Here is a 22767-nt window from a genome sequence, read left to right on the forward strand (position 1 = left end):
TCGGGGTAATATTTTCTAGGGCGGTTCGGGAGGATTTAAACTAATTTGGCAGGGGGATGGGAACCTAGGTAGTGGAAAAGAGGGAAGTCATATGAAGTCAGAAATAGATGGTAGAAAGGTGAGAAGCAATAAGCAAAGGAGAGAAACACAAAGGGCCAAACTAATTCATAATGAGAGTGTGAAAAAAGCAAGCCTGAAGGCCTTGTATCTTAATGCTAGAAGCATTAGGAACAAGGTGGATGAATTAGTTGTGGAAATAGAGGTAAACAAGTATGATTTGATTGGGATTACAGAAACGTGGCTGCAGGGTGGGCAAGGCTGGGAACTTAACATCCAGGGATATACAATATTTAGGAAGGATCGGCAAAAAGGTAGGGGAGGTGGGGTAGCATTGCTGGTAAAGGAGGGGATTAATGCAATGGAAAGGAAGGATATTAACTCGGATGAAACGGAATCTGTATGGGTAGAAATGAGAAATAGCAAGGGGAGGAAAACGTTAGTGGGTGTGATATATAGGCCTCCAAATAGTAATATGGAGGTGAGGGAAGGCATAAAAAGGGAAATTAGAGAAGTGTGCGATAAGAGCACAGCTGTCATCATGGGTGACTTTAATTTACATATTGATTGGACTACCCAAATTAGTAAAAATTCTGAGGAGGAGGAATTCCTGGAATGTTTTCGGGACGGTTATCTGGACCAATATGTCGAGGAGCCGACTCGAGATCAGGCCATTTTAGACTGGGTATTGTGCAATGAGAAGGGACTTATCAGCAATCTTCTTGTACGAGGCCCCTTGGGTCAGAGCGATCATAATATGATCGAGCTCTCAGTCGAGATGGAGAGTGAGGAAATTGAATCAGAGACTAAGGTCCAGAACTTAAATAAAGGGAATTACGAGGGTATGAGACGGGAATTGGGTAAGATTGATTGGGTGGTGTTTCTGGGGGGATTGACAGTGGATAGACAATGGCAAGCATTCAAAGATAGAATGGAAGAATTCCAGAACATGTTTATACCGGTTTGGCATAAAAATAAACCTAAAAAGGTGACTCAACCGTGGATAACGAGGGAAATTAGGGACAGCATAAAATCAAAAAAAAGGGCATATCAACTGGCAAAAAAAAGCACCAGACCGGAAGATTGGGGGCAGTACAGGATACAGCAAAAGAGGACAAAGGGATTAATCAGGAAGGGGAAAATAGAATACGAAAGTAAACTTGCAGCAAACATAAAGACAGACTGCAAAAGCTTTTATCGGTATATCAGGAGGAAAAGACTGGTAAAATCCCAAGTCGGTCCCTTGCAGTCCGATTCGGGAGAATATATAATGGAGAATAAGGAAATGGCAGACCAATTAAACTCATACTTTGGTTCTGTATTCACAAAGGAGGACACAAATAACCTCCCAGGAATATCGGCAAACATAGGGACTAATGAGAGGGAGGAGCTGACAGAAATTAGTATCTCTAGGGATATGGTGTTGGGTAAGTTGAGGGGACTGAAGGCCGACAAATCCCCGGGGCCTGATAAACTACATCCTAGGGTACTTAAGGAGGTGGCCCTGGAGATAGCAGATGCTCTAAGGATCATCTTCCGGAACTCCATTGACTCGGGAACAGTACCCGTGGATTGGAGGGTAGCTAATGTTACCCCAATATTTAAAAAGGGGGGTAGAGAGAAAGCAGGGAATTATAGACCAGTAAGCCTTACATCGGTTGTGGGCAAAATGCTAGAGTCCATTATTAAGGATAAAATAGCGGAGCACTTGACAAATGGGGAAAGGATCGGACAGAGTCAACATGGATTTACAAAGGGTAAATCGTGTTTGACTAATCTGCTGGAATTTTTTGAGGAAGTAACTGGTAAAATAGATGGGGGAGAGCCAGTGGATGTGGTGTACCTTGACTTCCAGAAAGCCTTCGATAAGGTTCCACACAAAAGATTATCATGCAAAATTAAGGCTCATGGGATTGGGGGCAAAGTATTAACGTGGATAGAGAACTGGCTGGCGGATAGAAAACAGAGAGTTGGAATAAACGGCTCGTTTTCGGAGTGGCAGGCAGTGACCAGCGGGGTGCCGCAAGGATCTGTCCTGGGACCCCAGCTGTTCACAATATATATAAATGATCTGGATCAGGGAATTGGATGCAATATTTCCAAATTCGCTGACGACACTAAACTAGGAGGAGGGGTGGGCTCTGATGAGGATGTCAGGAGGCTACAGTGCGATTTGGACAGGTTGGGGGAATGGGCAGATACGTGGCAGATGCACTATAATGTGGATAAATGCGAGGTTATCCACTTTGGGGGTAAAAACAGGAGGGTAGATTATTATCTAAATGGCAATAGATTGGGAGATGGGGCAGTGCAGAGGGACCTGGGTGTTCTTGTGCACCAGTCACTGAAGGAGAGCATGCAGGTGCAACAGGCGATTAAGAAGGCAAATGGTATGTTGGCCTTCATATCAAGGGGGTTCGAGTATAGGAATAGGGATACCTTACTACAGCTGTACAAGGTGCTGGTGAGACCGCATCTGGAGTATTGTGTACAGTTTTGGTCGCCCCATCTGCGGAAGGATGTTCTTGCCATGGAAAGAGTGCAACGGCGATTCACCAGGCTGATACCTGGAATGGCGGGAATGACCTACGAAGAGAGATTAAATAGTTTGGGCTTGTACTCACTGGAGTTTAGAAGATTGAGAGGGGATCTCATCGAAACATATAAATTATGGCAGGCCTGGACAGGCTGAATTCAGAGAGAATGTTTCCAATGGCCGGGGAGCACAGAACCAGGGGCCACAGTCTAAAAATAGCGGGCAAATCATTTAAAACAGAGATGAGGAAGAATTTCTTCACTCAAAGAGTGGTGAGCCTGTGGAATTCCCTGCCACAGAGGGCTGTGAAGGCTAATTCAATAAATATTTTCAAGAGAGAATTGGATATATTTCTGAAGGCTAAGGGGATTAAGGGTTACGGAGAAAAGGCGGGGACGGGGTACTGAACTGATAAGATCAGCTATGATCTCAGACGAAGATCAGCCATGATCTCATTGAATGGTGGAGCAGGCTCGAAGGGCCGAATGGCCTACTCCTGTTCCTATCTCTATGTATCTATGTATAACACTGGAATATTCACACTGACTGTATCGGGAACCTGTTAGGAAACACTGGAATATTCACACTGACTGTACCGGGAACCTGTTAGAAAACACTGGAATATTCACACTGACTGTACTGGGAACCTATTGGATAAAACTGGAATATTCACACTGACTCTACTGGGAACCTCTTAGATAACACTGGAATATTCACACTGACTGTACTGGGAACCTATTAGATAAAACTGGAATATTCACACTGACTGTACTGGGAACCTGTTAGATAACACTGGAATATTCGCACTGACTGTACCGGGAACCTGTCAGACAACACCGGAATATTAACACTGACTGTACCGGGAACCTGTTAGATAACACTGGAATATTCACACTGACTGCACTGGGAACCTGTTAGATAACACTGGAATATTCGCACTGACTGTACCGGGAACCTGTTAGACAACACCGGAATATTCACATTGACTGTACTGGGTACCTGTTAGGTAACACTGGAATATTCACACTGACTGTTTTGGGAACCTGTTAGATAACACTGGAATATTCACACTGACTGTACGGGAAACTGTTTGATAACAGTGGAATATTCCCACTGACTGTACTGGGTACCTGTTAGATAACACTAGAATATTCACATTGACTGTACTGGGTACCTGTTAGGTAACACTGGAATATTCACACTGACTGTTTTGGGAACCTGTTAGATAACACTGGAATATTCACACTGACTGTACTGGGAACCTGTTAGATAACACTGGAATATTCACACTGACTCTACTGGGAACCTGTTACATAACACTGGGATATTCACACTGACTGTACCCGGAACCTGTTAGATAACACTGGAATATTCACACTGACTGTACTGGGTACCTGTTTGGTAACACTGGAATATTCACACTGACTGTTTTGGGAACCTGTTCGATAATACTGGAATAATCACACTGACTGTACCGGGAACCTGTTCGATAATACTGGAGTATTCGCACTGACTGTACTGGGAACCTGTTAGATAACACTGGAATATTCACACTGACTGTACTGGGAACGTATTAGATAACACTGGAATATTCACAATGACTGTACTGGGAACCTGTTAGATAACACTGGAATATTAACACTGGCTGTTCCGGGAACCTGTTCGATAACACTGGAATATTCACTCTGACTGTACTGGGAACCTGTTAGATAACACTGGAATATTCACACTGACTGTACTGGGTACCTGTTAGATAACACTGGAATATTCACACTGACTGTACTGGGAACCTGTTAGATAACACTGGAATATTCACACTGACTGTCCTGGGAACCTGTTAGATAACACTGGAATATTCACACTGACTGTACTGGGAACCTGTTAGATAACGCTGGAATATTCACACTGACTGTACTGGGAACCTGTTAGATAACACTGGAATATTCACACTGACTGTACCGGGAATCTGTTAGATAACACTGGAATATTCACACTGACTGTACCGGGAACCTGTTTGATAACACTGGAATATTCACACTGACTGTACCGGGAACCTGTTAGATAACACTGGAATATTCACACTGACTGTACCGGGAACCTGTTAGATAACACTGGAATATTCACACTGACTGTACCGGGAACCTGTTAGATAACACTGGAATATTCACACTGACTGTACCGGGAACCTGTTAGATAACACTGGAATATTAACACTGACTGTACTGGGAACCTGTTAGGTAACACTGGAATATTCACACTGACTGTACTGGGAACCTGTTAGATAACACTGGAATATTCACACTGACTGTACTGGGAACCTGTTAGATAACACTGGGATATTCACACTGACTGTACCCGGAACCTGTTAGATAACACTGGAATATTCACACTGACTGTACTGGGTACCTGTTTGGTAACACTGGAATATTCACACTGACTGTTTTGGGAACCTGTTAGATAATACTGGAATATTCACACTGACTGTACCGGGAACCTGTTCGATAACACTGGAGTATTCGCACTGACTGTACTGGGAACCTGTTAGATAACACTGGAATATTCACACTGACTGTACTGGGAACGAAATAGATAACACTGGAATATTCACAATGACTGTACTGGGAATCTGTTAGATAACACTGGAATATTAACACTGGCTGTTCCGGGAACCTGTTAGATAACACTGGAATATTCACTCTGACTGTACTGGGAACCTGTTAGATAACACTGGAATATTCACACTGACTGTACCGGGAACCTGTTAGATAACACTGGAATATTCACACTGACTGTCCTGGGAACCTGTTAGATAACACTGGAATATTCACACTGACTGTACTGGGAACCTGTTAGATAACGCTGGAATATTCACACTGACTGTACTGGGAACCTGTTAGATAACACTGGAATATTCACACTGACTGTACCGGGAATCTGTTAGATAACACTGGAATATTCACACTGACTGTACCGGGAACCTGTTAGAAAGCACTGGAATATTCACACTGACTGTACCGGGAACCTGTTAGATAACACTGGAATATTCACACTGACTGTACCGGGAACCTGTTAGATAACACTGGAATATTCACACTGACTGTACCGGGAACCTGTTAGATAACACTGGAATATTCACACTGACTGTACCGGGAACCTGTTAGATAACACTGGAATATTAACACTGACTGTACTGGGAACCTGTTAGGTAACACTGGAATATTCACACTGACTGTACTGGGAACCTGTTAGATAACACTGGAATATTCACACTGACTGTACTGGGAACCTGTTAGATAACACTGGAATATTCACGCTGACTGTACCGGGAACCTGTTAGATAACACTGGAATATTCACACTGACCTTACTGGGAACCTGTTAGATAACACTGGAATATTCAAACTTACTGTACTGGGCACCTGTTAGATAACACTGGAATATTCACACTGACTGTACTGGGAACTGGTTAGATAGCACTGGAATAATCACACTGACTGTACTGGGAACCTGTTAGATAACACTGGAATTTTCACACTGACTGTACTGGGAACCTGTTAGATAATACTGGAATATTCACACTGACTGTACCGGGAACCTGTTAGACAATACTGGAATTTACACACTGACTGTACCAGGAACCTGTTAGAAAACACTGGAACATTCACACTGACTGTACTGGGAACCTATTGGATAAAACTGGAATATTCACACTGACTCTACTGGGAGCCTCTTAGATAACACTGGAATATTCACACTGACTGTACTGGGAACCTATTAGATAAAACTGGAATATTCACACTGACTGTACTAGGAACCTGTTCGATAACACTGGAATATTCGCACTGACTGTACCGGGAACCTGTTAGACAACACCGGAATATTAACACTGACTGTACCGGGAACCTGTTAGATAACACTGGAATATTCACACTGACTGCACTGGGAACCTGTTAGATAACACTGGAATATTCGCACTGACTGTACCGGGAACCTGTTAGACAAAACCGAATATTAACACTGACTGTACTGGGAACCTGTTAGATAACACTGGAATATTCACACTGACTGTACTGGGAACCTGTTAGGTAACAGTGGAATATTCACACTGACTGTACTGGGAACCTGTTAGATAACACTGGAATATTCACATTGACTGTACTGGGTACCTGTTAGGTAACACTGGAATATTCACACTGACTGTTTTGGGAACCTGTTGGATAACACTGGAATATTCACACTGACTGTACCGGGAAACTGTTTGATAACAGTGGAATATTCCCACTGACTGTTTTGGGAACCTGTTAGATAACACTGGAATATTCACACTGAGTGTACTGGGAACCTGTTAGATAACACTGGAATATTCACACTGACTCTACTGGGAACCTATTAGATAACACTGGGATATTCACACTGACTGTACCAGGAACCTGTTAGATAACACTGGAATATTCACACTGACTGTACTGGGTACCTGTTTGGTAACACTGGAATATTCACACTGACTGTTTTGGGAACCTGTTAGATAACACTGGAATATTCACACTGACTGTACCGGGAACCTGTTCGATAACACTGGAGTATTCACACTGACTGTACTGTGAACCTGTTAGATAACACTGGAATATTCACACTGGCTTTACTGGGAACGTATTAGATAACACTGGAATAATCACAATGACTGTACTGGGAACCTGTTAGATAACACTGGAATATTCACATTGACTGTTTCGGGAACCTGTTAGATAACACTGGAATATTCACTCTGACTGTACTGGGAACCTGTTAGATAACACTGGAATATTCACACTGACTGTACTGGGAACCTGTTAGACAACACTGGAATATTCACACTGACTGTACTGGGAACCTGTTAGATAACACTGGAATATTCAAACTGACTGTACCGGGAACCTGTTAGATAACACTGGAATATTCACACTGGCTCTACTGGGAACGTATTAGATAATACTGGATATTCACACTGACTGTGCTGGGTACCTGTTAGATAACACTGTAATATTCACACTGACTGTACTGGGTACCTGTTAGATAACACTGGAATATTCACACTGACTGTACCGGGAACCTGTTAGATAACACTGGAATATTCACACTGACTGTCCTGGGAACCTGTTAGATAACACTGGAATATTCACACTGACTGTACTGGGAAGCTGTTAGATAACGCTGGAATATTCACACTGACTGTACTGGGAACCTGTTAGATAACACTGGAATATTCACACTGACTGTACCGGGAATCTGTTAGATAACACTGGAATATTCACACTGACTGTACCGGGAACCTGTTAGATAACACTGGAATATTCACACTGACTGTACTGGGAACCTGTTAGATAACACTGGAATATTCACAGTGACTGCACCGGGAACCTGTTAGATAACACTGGAATATTCACACTGACTGTACCGGGAACCTGTTAGATAACACTGGAATATTCACACTGACTGTACCGGGAACCTGTTAGATAACACTGGAATATTAACACTGACTGTACTGGGAACCTGTTAGGTAACACTGGAATATTCACACTGACTGTACTGGGAACCTGTTAGATAACACTGGAATATTCACACTGACTGTACTGGGAACCTGTTAGATAACACTGGAATATTCGCACTGACCTTACTGGGAACCTGTTAGATAACACTGGAATATTCAAACTTACTGTACTGGGAACCTGTTAGATAACACTGGAATATTCACACTGACTGTACTGGGAACTGGTTAGATAGCACTGGAATAATCACACTGACTGTACTGGGAACCTGTTAGATAACACTGGAATATTCACACTGACTGTACCGGGAACCTGTTAGATAACACTGGAATTTTCACACTGACTGTACTGGCAACCTGTCAGATAACACTGGAATTTTCACACTGACTGTACTGGCAACCTGTCAGATAACATAGAAATAGTAGATGCATTGCTGGTCATTTTCCAAAATTCTATGGTCTCTGGAAAAATTCCTATGGATTGAAGTGTAGCTAATGTAACCCCACTATTTAAAAAATGTGGTCGAGAGATAACGGGGAATTTAAGACCACTAAGCCTGACATCGGTCGTGGGGAAAATGCTAGAGTCTATTATAAAAGATGTAATAGCAGAGCACTTGGAAAACAATGACAGGATCGGACAAAGTCAACATGGATTTACAAAAGGTAAATCATGCTTGACTAATCTACTGGAAATTTTTGAGGATGTAACTGGTAGAATCGATAAGGGAGAACCAGTGGATGTGGTGTATTTGGACTTTCAGAAGGCTTTTGATAAGGTCCCACATAAGAGATTAGCGTGTAAAGTTAAGGCACATGGGATTGGGGGCAAGGTACTGACTTGGATAGAGAACTGGTTGGCAGACAGGAAGCAAAGAGTTGGAATAACCGGGTCTTTTTCCGAGTGGAAGGCAGTGACTAGTGGGGTACCGCAGGGATCGCTGCTAGGACCCCAGCTATTCACAATATATATTAATGATCTAGACGAGGGAACTAGATGTAATATCTCCAAGTTTGCAGATGACACAAAGCTGGGTAGGTGTGTGTGCTGTGAGGAGGATGCAGAGAAACTCCAGTATGATTTGAGCAGGTTGGGTGATTGGGCAGATGCATGGCAGCTGCAGTACAATGTGGATAAATGCAAGATTATCCACTTTAGTGGCAAAGACAGGAAGACAGATTATTATCTTCATGGCAATAGATTGGGAAAAGGGGAAGTGCAATGAGACCTGGGTGTCCTTGTGCACCAGTCGCTGAAGGTAAGCATGCAGGTGCAGCAGGCGGTTAAGAAGGCAAATGGTATGTTGGCTTTCATAGTGAGAGGATTCGAGTACAGGAACAAGGATGTCTTGCTGCAGTTGTACAGGGCCTTGGTGAGACCACATCTTGAGTATTGTGTGCAGTTTTGGTCGCCTTATCTGAGGAAGGATTGGAGGGAGTGCAGCGAAGATTCACCAGACTGATACCTGGGATGGCAGGAATGAAGTATGAGGAGAGATTGGGTCGATTGGGCTTATACTCACTGGAGTTTAGAAAAATGAGAGGGGATCTCATCGAAACTTATAAAATTCTAACAGGACTGGACAGAGTAGATGCAGGAAGAATGTTCCCGATGGCGGGGGAGTCCAGAACCAGGGGTCACAGTCTAAGGATAAGGGGTAAGCCATTTAGGACAGAGATGAGGAGGAATTTCTTCACCCAGAGAGTGGTGAACCTGTGGAATTCTCCACCACAGAAGGCAGTTGAGGCCAATTCATTAAATATATTCAAGAACGAGTTGTATATATTTCTTAAGGCTAAAGGGATCAAGGGATATGGGGAGAAAGCAGGGACAGGGTACTGAATTTGGATGATCAGTCATGATCTCATTAAATGGCGGACAGGCTCGAAGGGCCGAATGGCCTACTCCTGCTCCTATCTTCTATGTTTCTATGTTTCACCTCTAAGACAACAGGTTGTGAATTCAAGTCACACTCCAGAGCAAGAGCAGAAAATCTACACTGACACTCCCAGTGCAATACTGAGGGAGTGTCCCCTGTCGGAGGGGCAGTAATGAGTGAGCGTGCACTATCGGACGGTCAGTACTGAGGGAGTGCTGCACTGTCGGAGGGTCAGTACTGAGGGAGCACTGCACTGTCGGAGGGGCAGTACTGAGGGAGGGCTGCACTGTCAGAGGGGCAGTACTGAGATAGTGATGCACTGTCAGAGGGGCAGTACTGAGGGAGTGCAGCACTGTCTGTGGGGCAGTACTGAGTGAGTGCCGCACTGTCGGAGGGGCAGTACTGAGGGAGCGCTGCACTGTCAGAGGGTCAGTACTGAGGGAGCGCTGCACTGTCGGAGGGGCAGTACTGAGGGAGCGCTGCACTGTCGGAGGGGCAGTACTGAGGGAGTGCTGCACTGTCGGAGGGGCAGTACTGACGGAGCGCTACACTGTCGGAGGGGCAGTACTGAGGGAGCGCTGCACTGTCGGACGGTCAGTACTGAGGGAGTGCTGCACTGTCGGAGGGTCAGTACAGAAGGAGCGCTGCACTGTTGGAAGGTCAGTACTGAGGGAGCGCTGCACTGTCGGACAGTCAGTACTGAGGGAGTGCTGTACTGTCGGAGGGTCAGTACAGAAGGAGCGCTGCACTGTTGGAAGGTCAGTACTGAGGGAGTGCTGCACTGTCGGAGGGTCAGTGCTGACGGAGCGCCGCACTGTCGGAGGGGCAGTACTGAGGGAGCGCTGCACTGATGGAGGGGCGGTACTGAGGAAGCACTGCACTGTCGGAGGGTCAGTACTGAAGGAGCGCTGCATTGTCAGAGGGGCAGTACTGAGGGAGCGCTGCACTGTAGGAGCGGCAGTACTGAGGGACTGCTGCACTGTCGGAGGGGCAGTACTGAGGGAGCGCTGCACTGTCGGAGGGGCAGTACTGAGGGAGCGCTGCACTGCAGGAGGGGCAATACTGAGGGAGTGCTGCACTCTAGGAGGGGCAATACTGAGGGAGCACCGCACTTTCGGAGGGACAGTACTGAGGGAGCGCTGCACTGTCAGAGGGGCAGTACTGAGGGAGCGCTGCAATATGGGAGGGGCAGTACTGAGGGAGCGCCGCACTGTCAGAGGGGCAGTAGTGAGGGAGTGCTGCACTGTCGGAGGGGCAGTACTGAGGGAGCGCTGCACTGAGGGAGGGGCAGTACTGAGGGAACACCGCACTGTCAGAGGGGCAGTACTGAGGGAGTGCTGCATTGTCGGAGGGGCAGTACTGAGGGAGCGCTGCACTGTGGGATTGGCAGTACTGAGGGAGCGCTGCACTGTCGGAGGGACAGTACTGAGGGAGCGCTGCACTGTTGGAGGGGCAGTACTGAGGGAGCCCTGCACTGTCGGAGGGGCAGTACTGAGGGAGCGCCGCACTGTCGGAGGGCAGTACTGAGGGAGCACCGCACTGTCGGAGGGGCAGTACTGAGGGAGCGCCGCACTGTTGGAGGGGCAGTACTGAGGGAGCGCCGCACTGTGGGAGGGGCAGTACTGAGGGAGCGCTGCACTGTCGGAGGGACAGTACTGAGGGAGCGCTGCACTGTTGGAGGGGCAGTACTGAGGGAGCGCTGCACTGTTGGAGGGGCAGTACTGAGGGAGCACCGCACTGTGGGAGAGGCTGTCTTTCGGATGTGACTTTGAACCGAGGCCCCATCTACTCTCTTCGGTTGGTGTAATACATCCCAGGCGTCATTCGACTCACTAAACCAACTGACTAAACCAACTGACGAAACCAACTGACTAAACCAACTCACTAAAACAAATGTTCTGGTCATTATCACATCGCTGTTCTTTGGAGCTTGCTGTGCGCCAATTGGCCGCCGCGTTTCCTGCATTACAACAGTGACTCCACTTCAAAAAGGTACTTTATTGGCTGTAAAATGCCTTGGGATGTCCTGAGATTGTGAAAAGTGTTTTATAAATTCAAGCATTTCTTTTTCCTTTAACTCCTTCCTCTGTCAACCACTTTACACTTGTCTGCATTAAATTTCATCTGCAGTTGTTCTGCCAACTTAAACATTTTGACAAACTGAATCTGTAATTCCTGGGCTGTCTCCTCCAATTCCACTCTCACTTCCAGCTAAGTGTAACCTGCAAATTTGATCACTTTGCATTGTGTTTCTGATTGACATAAATCTGAAGCAGAAGTGGTCCCAGCACTAATTCCGCCAACATAATCCCAACAAGGATTTGTTGTTTTCCACCATTTACCCAATTTCGGATTGATACTCAACTCGAACTTTGAAGCCCCACAGTGTAACTAGTAACCTTTCGTGGGGAACTTTGTCAGATGCCTTTTGGAAATCTAATGACACCACATCCTAGGACTTATCACAATGCACTTGGGATAACGCTTCCTCAAAGAAGTCGAGGAAGTTGATCAGACAGGATCTTCCCCTTCTGAATCCACATTGACTGTTGTTCACTGGAATATTATTCTACAGCGAATCTCTAGTTTACTTCCAGATCCTCAATTCCTTTATTTTACACAGCAGTGAAGTGGACACCTCTCTATTAAATACTGAATCAATGCTGCCTCGATCACCCCTTTCAACACTCAGGCCGTGATGCAACCCGCAGACTGATTGTGAGTTTTTTGCTATTCTCTTCCCTTAAAGGTGACAGTTTCCCCAAACTTACTCAGCCGGAGGTGAATGCTGTCCGAGAGGGTCACACTGCCCAGTTGCAGTGCACCTTGCAGTATGTCGACTTGACAGCTACTGACTTACATTGGTATCGCCGCAGTCCAGGGGGATTCCAGCGGTTTGTAACACACCGTGCTGATAACTCTGTGGAGATGAACGACGATTTAACGGGCTATTTTCAATCTACCAAAGACATCGCCGGGAAAGTAGTCACTCTAACAATCAGACACGTTCGACTCGAAGATGCAACTGTCTATTATTGTAACATATGGTCAGATGTGTACGGGAGTGGAACCCAGCTGAATGTAGCCAGTAAGTACATTTTTTAAATTTGTTCTCAGGATCCGGACGATGCTGACGTGGCCTCAGGTATTACCCACCCCTAGCTGTCCTGAGCAGGCGGTGGTGGGCCTTCTCCTTGATCCACTGCAGTCCTTGTGATGAGGGTGCTCCCACAGTGGAGTCGGGTAGAGAATTCCACAACTCTGCCTCAGTGTTGATAAAGGATCTGCAATATATGTCAGGATAATGTGTGACCTGGATCAAACATTGGAGGGGCTGGTGTTCCCATTATAGTTCTGGTCTGCATGGTAAAGGTTGCAGGGCTGAGGGTGCTACAGTGTGGCTTGCAGCCACCATGCGACAGTGTTGGAGGGGTGGGTTTGGGTCTAATGGCAGGGACACTGATAAAGCATACGGCTTTGTACTCTCTCTCTCTCCTCTCTCTCTCACACATATTCCCCTCCAACTGCCTCACAGATGTCACATTGCCATTTTTCAACTGTCAACGTAACTCGATGATAATTAGAGGCTGTTTGCTTCAAAATTGACCTCATTTGATTTTGAAAACTGAAACTCTAATGAGGAAAGAATGGGGCTGAAAATCTGCAATACGGCTCTGCTGTCAAACTGTGGCTGAGTGGAGATTGCGGCCCACCATGTAATGTATGTACCTTTAAGGGGGGGAACTACTTTCTACAGCTCATGTATACTGTAGTACCGGCAGTGACCACACATGTATATAACGCTGAGTAGTAATCTGTTGTTTCAGTTGCAGTTTGAACCACGTTGAGTAAACACCTGTAGAATCGTTCCCTGCAGTCTGTTGCCTGATTATTGAAGGACACAACATTAAGATACACGGACATAACATTGGCGACGAGGCAGATTCGAACCTACCTGCAACTCTGCATCACCTCCCAGGGATTCGCTCCTGGAGAACAGTGGAAGAAGGTCGAGTCCAGAAGCACGGGCGTCGACCACGGGCAACTGCCCAGTCATCCAGCGGAGATTTGGGCATCGCAGGGGAGGCTGTCGAGAGCCAGGCTTGGCTTTCCAGTCACGGTGGTCCAGCGAAACGGGCTGGCAACAGGTACTGCGCAGACCCTTCCCGGACAGCGGCGGGCTAGAGCCCGACCGAGCAGCACAGAAAAAGGCCAAGCAACGTCGACGGGGGAGAGAGAGAGGGCAGAGCGCACAGGGCGCAGCCGGTGTTCAGGACCGAGCGGTGTCAACAGGGGAGAGAGACGAGAGAGAGCAGAGCTCAGCCGGTGTTCAAGGGCCGAGCAGCGTCAACGGGGGAGAGAGGCGCGCAGGAAAACGCGAGACGCTGCCATTGCCATGAGGACCGCAGAGAGCGGCGTTGGCAGCAGCGCAGGAGCAGCGCACGAAACCCACAGGGCGTCGCCATTTGCCACGAGGACCGCCGAGAGCAGCGTTGGCAGCAGCGCAGGAGATGCCATTTTAAGCCGCAGCAGGGAAGAAAGGAAAGCGCGGGAGACGCCATTTTAAGCCAGTCTAACCACACCCAAAAATGCCGAAGAGTGGCAGTATCACAGCGTTCGACAATGAAGTCGAAGATTGGACGACATATGTCGAACGCATAGAAGTATACTGCAAGGCGAATGAAGCGCCAGATGACAAGAAAGCGCTGGTATTGTTGAATTCAATGGGTGCAAAAACGTATGGCTCACTACGAAACCTAGTAACCACAGAGAAGCCAGTAGAAAAGGATTTTGAAAACATAGTGTCAATCCTACAGGACCACTTAAACCCCACACCGCTGCTGTTTTTTAGAAAACAGGTCTCGTATTGTGGCCACGTTATCGATAAAGAGGGGTTACATAAGTCCCCAGAGAAGATTGAGGCAGTAGTCAAGGCTCCAGCACCGGAAAATGTGTCACAACTGAGGTCGTTCCTCGGGCTGGTAAACTACTACCATAAGTTCTTGCCAAATTTGTCTACAATACTACACCCACTGAACACCCTACTGCAAACTGGGGTGCCATGGAAGTGGAGTGACGAATGTAGACGAGCTTTCCAGAAGAGCAAAACACTAATCACATCGAAAGAGGTATTGACCCATTACAACCCAGCATTACCAACTCGGTTGGCATGTGATGTGTCACCCTACGGCATTGGAGCGGTGCTGTCGCACAAATTCTCGGACGGCTCAGAGAGGCCAATAGCCTTTGCGTCACGATCACTAACCTCAGCCGAGTGTAACTACACCCAGATTGACAGGGAGGCCCTCAGCCTAGTGTGGGGAGTGAAAAAGTTCAATCACTATCTGCACGGGCAGAAATTCACCTTGCTGACTGATCAACAGCCTCTTGTCTCCATTTTTAATCTGAAGAAGGGCGTTCCGGTGATGACTGCGCAACGACTACAAAGATGGTCACATTTTCTAGGGGCACACCACTATCAGATTGAATATAAGGGCACGAAACAGCATGGAAATGCTGATGGGCTATCATGCCTGCCACTGCCTACTGCGGAGGAAGCACCAGCAGTGGATCCTGTCGAAATATTCCAGTCGACTATAGTTGAATACCTACTGGTAACTAACGCTTGTATCGAAAAGGAAACCCGAAATGACCCGACACTGTCTCGGGTATATGATTTGACGGTGAAGGGATGGCCAGCATATGGCGACTCACTGTTGCCGGCATTCTTGACAAGGAGAGAACAGCTGTCAGTGTGCCTGGGGACCTTGATGTGTGGATCCCGAGTGGTAATTCCACCCAAGTTAAGGGATAGAGTGCTCAATGAGCTTCATGAGTGTCATCTGGGAGGGGTAAAAATGGAAAGCCTAGCCAGGGCTTACGTGTGGTGGCCGGGAATCGATAAACAAATCGAGGACCTGACCAAGAGCTGCTCAGGATGCCAGAAAGTCCAAAATGCACCACCACAGGCCCCTCTACACCCATGGGAGTGGCCCTCATCTCCATGGCAACGGGTGCATATTGATTTTGCTGGTCCATTCATGGACTCAATGTTTTTAATAGCCGTGGATGCACACTCGAAATGGCCTGAGGTCATCAAAATGTCCTCCACCACCACGGAGAAAACTACTGCAGTCCTACGGACCATTTTTGCCAGGAATGGCTTGCCAGAACAGATTTGCTCCGACAACGGACCACAGTTTGTGTCCGAAGAGTTCCAGAGGTTCTTGAAAAAGAATGGGATAAGGCATTACACATCCGCCCCGTATCATCCAGCCACAAATGGATTGGCTGAGAGGTTCGTACAAACCTTTAAGAAGGCAATAAAGGCTATGTACAATGACAACATTCCGCTGCAGCACAAGGTGGACAATTTTCTGTTCGCCTACCGGAATGCGACACATGCAGTCACCAACCAGGCCCCAGCCATGATGTTCTTTAACCGAAGGTTAAGATCTCGCCTGGATTTGCTCAGACCAAACGTACGAAGAGATGTTGAGAGTAAGCAGTTCCAGCACATCCATGAGAAGCCAACAAGGAGCTTCAATGGAGGGCAACCAGTCTTGGCCCGCGACTACCGAACAGAAAAATGGCAGCCAGGAACGATATGCACACGGCAGGGCCCACTAATGTACACAGTGGACGTTGGGGAGAGCATCGTGAGACGCCATGCTGACCAGATCCTAGAGTCACAGGAACAAGTCAACCCCATGCCTCGCCCATACGTACCTGGTGATGAACCCGACGTACAGGTAGCATCTACCCCAGAAACAGTGGCATCGGAAGCTGATGAACCAACCGATGACAGGGGGCCAGAATCGCCTCCGCACCAAGAGCAAGACACTCGGGAAAGGCGCTATCCAGAAAGGATCAGGAAGCCTCCCCAAAGACTGAATTTATAAATAGACTATTTTCAGCTAATGTTGCATGTTAAAAGTGTTAATTGTAATTAGTTTGATATTTAATTGTTAAATGAGTGTTATGGTAATGTTAATCTAAAAGGGGAGGAATTGTAATGTATGTACCTTTAAGGGGGGGAACTACTTTCTACAGCTCATGTATACTGTAGTACCGGCAGTGGTCACATCCCTATATAACGCTGAGTAGTAATCTGTTGTTTCAGTTGCAGTTTGAATCACGTTGAGTAAACACCTGTTGTACCGTTCCCTGCAGTCTGTTGTCTGATTATTGAAGGACACAACACGTACCTAACACAGCATTGACCTGCGAGCCTGCCTCCGCTGGAGATCCTGGGCTTAGGCAAAGGACATATTACCAGCAGGCACCTGTGGCAGTATCAGCACCCTTTGGGTGCCCGCTAACTGTATGGATGTGTGTGCAGAGAATATGGTGCTTGTGAAGAAACTGCTAGCTTCAGCAGTAACTTCAGTAAAAGCCTCAAATCAGCTCCTTTTATAAGGTGGCTGATTTCATGTGGGAATGTTCCTGGTCATGACCCCATCTGGAACACTCCTGTTGGCCCCCCTGACAGCACTCCAAAGTACCAAATAGCCTCGACTTGCTGGCATCCACTACATTGGGAGCACAGGCAGAGGGAGCAGGGGGAATCTCAGCAGATGATGCAATCCTGCTGGTGTTACCTCCATTTCTTGCATCTGACTGCAAGGAGGCAATGCATACCCACCCCGCCCCTGAGCAAGTTCCTCGAACCTTTCCTTTGGGACAGAGAACCAATATTACTGGGTCTTTCTTTATTTCCTGCACTATCCTGTCCTCTCCAAACTCTGTTTTCACTCAGAGTTTGCCCGGGCTTTATGCACTTTCTGAAACATTCATGAAACAACAGCTACAATAGGTGTGTAATCAGTGCACTCACAGGCCCCTCAATGTTCCGCCATTCAATGAGATCATGGCTGATCTGCGACCTAACTCCATATACCCACCTTTGGCCCATATCCCTTAATACCTTTGGTTTACTAAAAGCTATCAATCTCCAATTTAAAATTAACAATTAATCTAGCATCAATTGCCGTTTGTAGAAGAGAGTTCCAAACTTCTACCACCCTTTGTGTGTAGAAGTGTTTCCTAATTTCACTCCTGAAAGGTCTGGCTCTAATTTTTAGACTATTGTAAGGTGTTTGGTTTCCTCGTCCTTACGAGGGTTCTTTGACTCTGGGTTTTACAGGAACAAAATGGTCGACGACACAAAGGTTTAGGTTCAACCCAAAACTGTTAGTTTATTAAAACCAACAAAACACAGACAAAAACCTGTTGAGATTGGGCTGAAACTTACAATCGCCCATCCGGCCGGTCGTTACCGGTGTGGATTGTAGGCCTGGACCGGAGATGACCTGTCCCCGTCCTCCTTTATCTGACTGCAGCTGCCTACACAGCGCAAACCCCTTGTAGAGGCAACAGATACTTACAATCGCCCGCCCGCTGGTCGTGGCCGACGTCGATTGCAGGCTGGGGGCTGGAGATGACCGTCTTGCCTTCCTTCTTACACCTGGCAGTTGCTGTAGTCAGAGAGAGAGAGAGAGAGAGAGAGAGATCCTTTATACAGCTCTTCCGTCACGCCTTTTCGAGTCTGGGTCTTCCCCCAACTCTTGTTTTCCAATACACACCTAGTAATCCAAATCACAGGATGTGTACAGGGCTGAGGGATGGAAGATAATTCCTTATCTTGTCCCCCCCCGCCTGCACCCCCCCACCCCCCGTGGTACATATTTAAAGTGCTTTAGTCTTACTGCTGATGTGTTTTGCCCAAGGTTAAAGTGTTTTCCATTGAGGCCAGGAAGTCCATTGTTCCAGCGCAACTGACATCGTTGTCTTATCCATTGAAGATCCATCGAAACCCATTAAAACACGAAGGCCTAGAAATTCACTATGGCCCCGCCAGCTGGCTAGCGCCCAGAAGTTAGCGCTGGGCGGGAAGCCTATAGCAATCGGCAGATATTCATTGTTAGCGCCCCAATTCAGAACCGGGCGCTATACCAGGGTGTGCCCGCCTCCGCTTGGGGCGCTGACACTGAATATCAGCGCTCTTGGCGCCGCTGCGCCAGCCACTGCGGTGCGGCAGGCTGCGGTACTGCAGGCCTTCCTCCCTCTCTTAAGGGGGAGGTGCCTGCAACGGCCGGAGCCCCGATCGTGAGTGCCGGCAAAAGAGCCCGGCACAACGGAGAAGTGCCGGGCTCCCGCAAACCAGCCGGCAATGCCGGCGGGGGGGGGGGGTGTGTGTGGAGGAGGCCGGGGAAGGAGGTGCAGGCAGGCGGCCGCCGAAAAAGCGGCCGGCCGCACCTCCCCCTTTAAAGCGCCCCACTAAGGATTCAGCACGGCCCCGTTCTCTGGTCGCTGTTTGCGGCCGCTTCGGAGGAGGCGGCCGCAACTAAGTATGGGGATCGGGCCGGTTTCGGGGCGGTTCCGGGGCACTGCGCACACCGATGACGTCATCGGTGCCAGCGCAGCGCGAACGGCTACCGCCGCCAATACCGCTGCGCTGAATATCTGCGCAACCTCATTTTTGCCGCAAAATCACTCTTTAGGCGTTAACTGGGCGCAAAGCTGGCAGCGCCTTAATGAATTTCTAGGCCAAAGTCTCATCGTCCAAAGTTAAATCACCTAGTCACCATTAAATCACCGATCGAGACGGTCATTGTCCAAAGTAAATGTCTTTTCCAAAGCTAAATTAAAACTCACAGGTGTGTCTGTGCTTCAAGGTTTAACTGTATCATACCCTTACCACTGGACCAAACAGGCTTCCAGCATTTTGTTATTGTACAGGTTTTATTTAAAAATCTACACTCTGCCCCCTAGTCCTAGAATCCCCAGCCAGCGGAAATAGTTTCTCTCTATCTACCCTATCAGTTCCCCTTAATATCCTGAAAACTTCGATCAGATCACCCCTTAACCTTCTAAATTCCAGAGAATACACGTTAATTTGTGTAATCCCTGCTCGTAACTTAACCCTTGTCATTTCACTCCATCTCTGTCTCTGTTTTGGAGACACACGTTCATACAACCTCGCTGTTCAAAACATGTTTAATATAAAATTTGCCAGAATTTAGTTTGTGAAACTTTTCATCCGGCATTTCTTAAAATAATTCTGAAAACAACCGACTGCTAGAATCTGAAAGAAATTCCAACAATTCAGCGTCTGAATGCATCCTGTGTAACTGTACATGGCACAGTCTGAATTCAGCTTCGACTGAATGTATCCTGTGTAACTGTACACAGCACAGTCTGAATTCAGTGACCGAATGTATCCTGTGTAACTGTACACAGCATAGTCTGAAATCAGCAACTGAATGTATCCTGTGTAACTGTACACAGCACAGTCTGAATTCAGCTCCGACTGAATGCATCCTGTGTAACTGTACACAGCACAGTCTGAATTCAGTGACCGAATGTATCCTGTGTAACTGTACACAGCATAGTCTGAAATCAGCAACTGAATGTATCCTGTGTAACTGTACACAGCACAGTCTGAATTCAGCTCTGACTGAATGCATCCTGTGTAACTGTACACAGCACAGTCTGAATTCAGTGACTGAATGTATCCTGTGTAACTGTACACAGCATAGTCTGAATTCAGTGACTGAATGTATCCTGTGTAACTGTACACAGCACAGTCTGAATTCAGATTCGACTGAATGTATCCTGTGTAACTGTACACAGCATAGTCTGAATTCAGCTCCGATTGAATGCATCCTGTGTAACTGTACACAGCACAGTCTGAATTCAGCTCTGACTGAATGCATCCTGTGTAACTGTACACAGCACAGTCTGAATTCAGCTCTGAGTGAATGCATCCTGTGTAACAGTACACAGCATAGTCTGAATTCAGCTCTGAGTGAATGCATCCTGTGTAACTGTACACAGCACAGTCTGAATTCACCTCGGACTGAATGCATCCTGTGTAACTGTACACAGCACAGTCTGAATTCAGTGACTGAATGTATCGCGTGTAACTGAACACAGCACAATCTGAATTCAGCTCCGACTGAATGTATCCTGTGTAACTGAACACAGCACAGTCTGAATTCAGTGACTGAATGTATCCTGTGTAACTGTACACAACATAGTCTGAATTCAGCTCGGACTGACTGTATCCCGTGTAACTGTACACAGCACAGTCTGAATTCAGCTCGGACTGAATGTATCCTTTGTAACTGTACACAGCACAGTCTGAATTCAGCTCCGAGTGAATGCATCCTGTGTAACTGTACACAGCATAGTCTGAATTCAGCTCCGACTGAATGCATCCTGTGTAACTGTATACAGCACAGTCTGAATTCAGCTCCGACTGAATGTATCCTGTGTAACTGTACACAGCACAGTCTGAATTCAGTGACTGAATGTATCCTGTGTAACTGTACACAGCACAGTCTGAATTCAGTGACTGAATGTATCCTGTGTAACTGTACACAGCACAATCTGAATTCAGCCCCGACTGAATGTATCCTGTGTAACTGTACACAGCATAGTCTGAATTCAGCTCCATCTGAATGTATCCTGCGTAACTGTACACAGCACAGTCTGAATTCAGTAACTGAATGTATCCTGTGTAACTGTGCACAGCACAGTCTGAATTCAGCTCTGACTGAATGCAGCCTGTGTAACTGTACACAGCACAGTCTGAATTCAGTGACTGAATGTATCCTGTGTAACTGTACACAGCATAGTCTGAATTCAGCTCCGACCGAATGCGTCCTGTGTAACTGTACACAGCATAGTCTGAATTCAGCGACTGGTTGCATCCTGTGTAACTGTACACAGCACAGTCTGAATTCAGCTCCGACTGAATGTATCCTGTGTAACTGTACACAGCACAGTCTGAATTCAGCTCCAACTGAATGTATCCTGTGTAACTGTAAACAGCACAGTCTGAATTCAGCGACTGAATGTATCCTGTGTAACTGTACACAGCACAGTCTGAATTCAGCGACTGAATGTATCCTGTGTAACTGTACACAGCACAGTCTGAATTCAGCTCCGACTGAATGCATCCTGTGCAACTGTACACAGCAGAGTCTGAATTCAGCTCCGACTGAATGCATCCTGTGTAACTGTACACAGCACAGTCCGAATTCAGCTCTGACTGAATGCGTCCTGTGTAACTGTACACAGCACAGTCTGAATTCAGCTCTGACTGAATGCGTCCTGTGTAACTGTACATAGCACAGTCTGAATTCAGCTCCGACTGAATATATCCTGTGTCACTGTACACAGCATAGTCTGAATTCAGGTCCGACTGAATGCGTCCTGTGTAACTGTACACAGCATAATCTGAATTCAGCTCCGACTGAATGCATCCTGTGTAATTGTACACAGCACTGTCTGAATTCAGCTCGGACTGAATGTATCCTGTGTGACTATACATAGCATAGTCTGAATTCAGCTCTGACTGAATGTATCCTGTGTAACTGTACACAGCACAGTCTGAATTCAGCGACTGAATGCATCCTGTGTAACTGTACATAGCACAGTCTGAATTCAGCTCCAACTGAATGTATCCTGTGTAACTGTACACAGCACAGTCTGAATTCAGCAGCTGAATGTATCCTGTGTAACTGTACAGAGCAGAGTCTGAATTCAGCTCGGACTGAATGCACCCTGTGTAACTGTACACAACACAGTCTGAATTCAGCAACTGAATGTATCCTGCGTAACTGTACACAGCACAGTCTGAATGCAGCTCCGAGTGAATGCATCCTGTGTAACTGTACACAGCACCATCTGAATTTAGCTCCGACTGAATGTATCCTGTGTAACTGTACACAACATATTCTGAATTCAGTGACTGAATGCATC

The 22767-nt window shown here is 46.8% G+C and overlaps 1 protein-coding gene across 1 annotated transcript in view; it reads left to right on the forward strand.

The window, feature by feature from the left end:
* LOC147120815 (uncharacterized) overlaps positions 1 to 22767 on the forward strand; it is a 139116-nt gene that overhangs the window by 84047 nt on the left and 32302 nt on the right. Inside the window, exon 2 of the mRNA XM_085977161.1 lies at positions 12746 to 13085. Within this exon, the coding sequence (XP_085833287.1) occupies positions 12746 to 13085 (340 nt within the window). The remainder of the gene's footprint in view (positions 1 to 12745; positions 13086 to 22767) is intronic.

Source organism: Somniosus microcephalus, chromosome 3 (genome assembly GCF_052327205.1).
Source record: "Somniosus microcephalus isolate GS21.2 chromosome 3, FLI_Smic_1.0, whole genome shotgun sequence".
Lineage (NCBI taxonomy): Eukaryota > Metazoa > Chordata > Chondrichthyes > Squaliformes > Somniosidae > Somniosus > Somniosus microcephalus.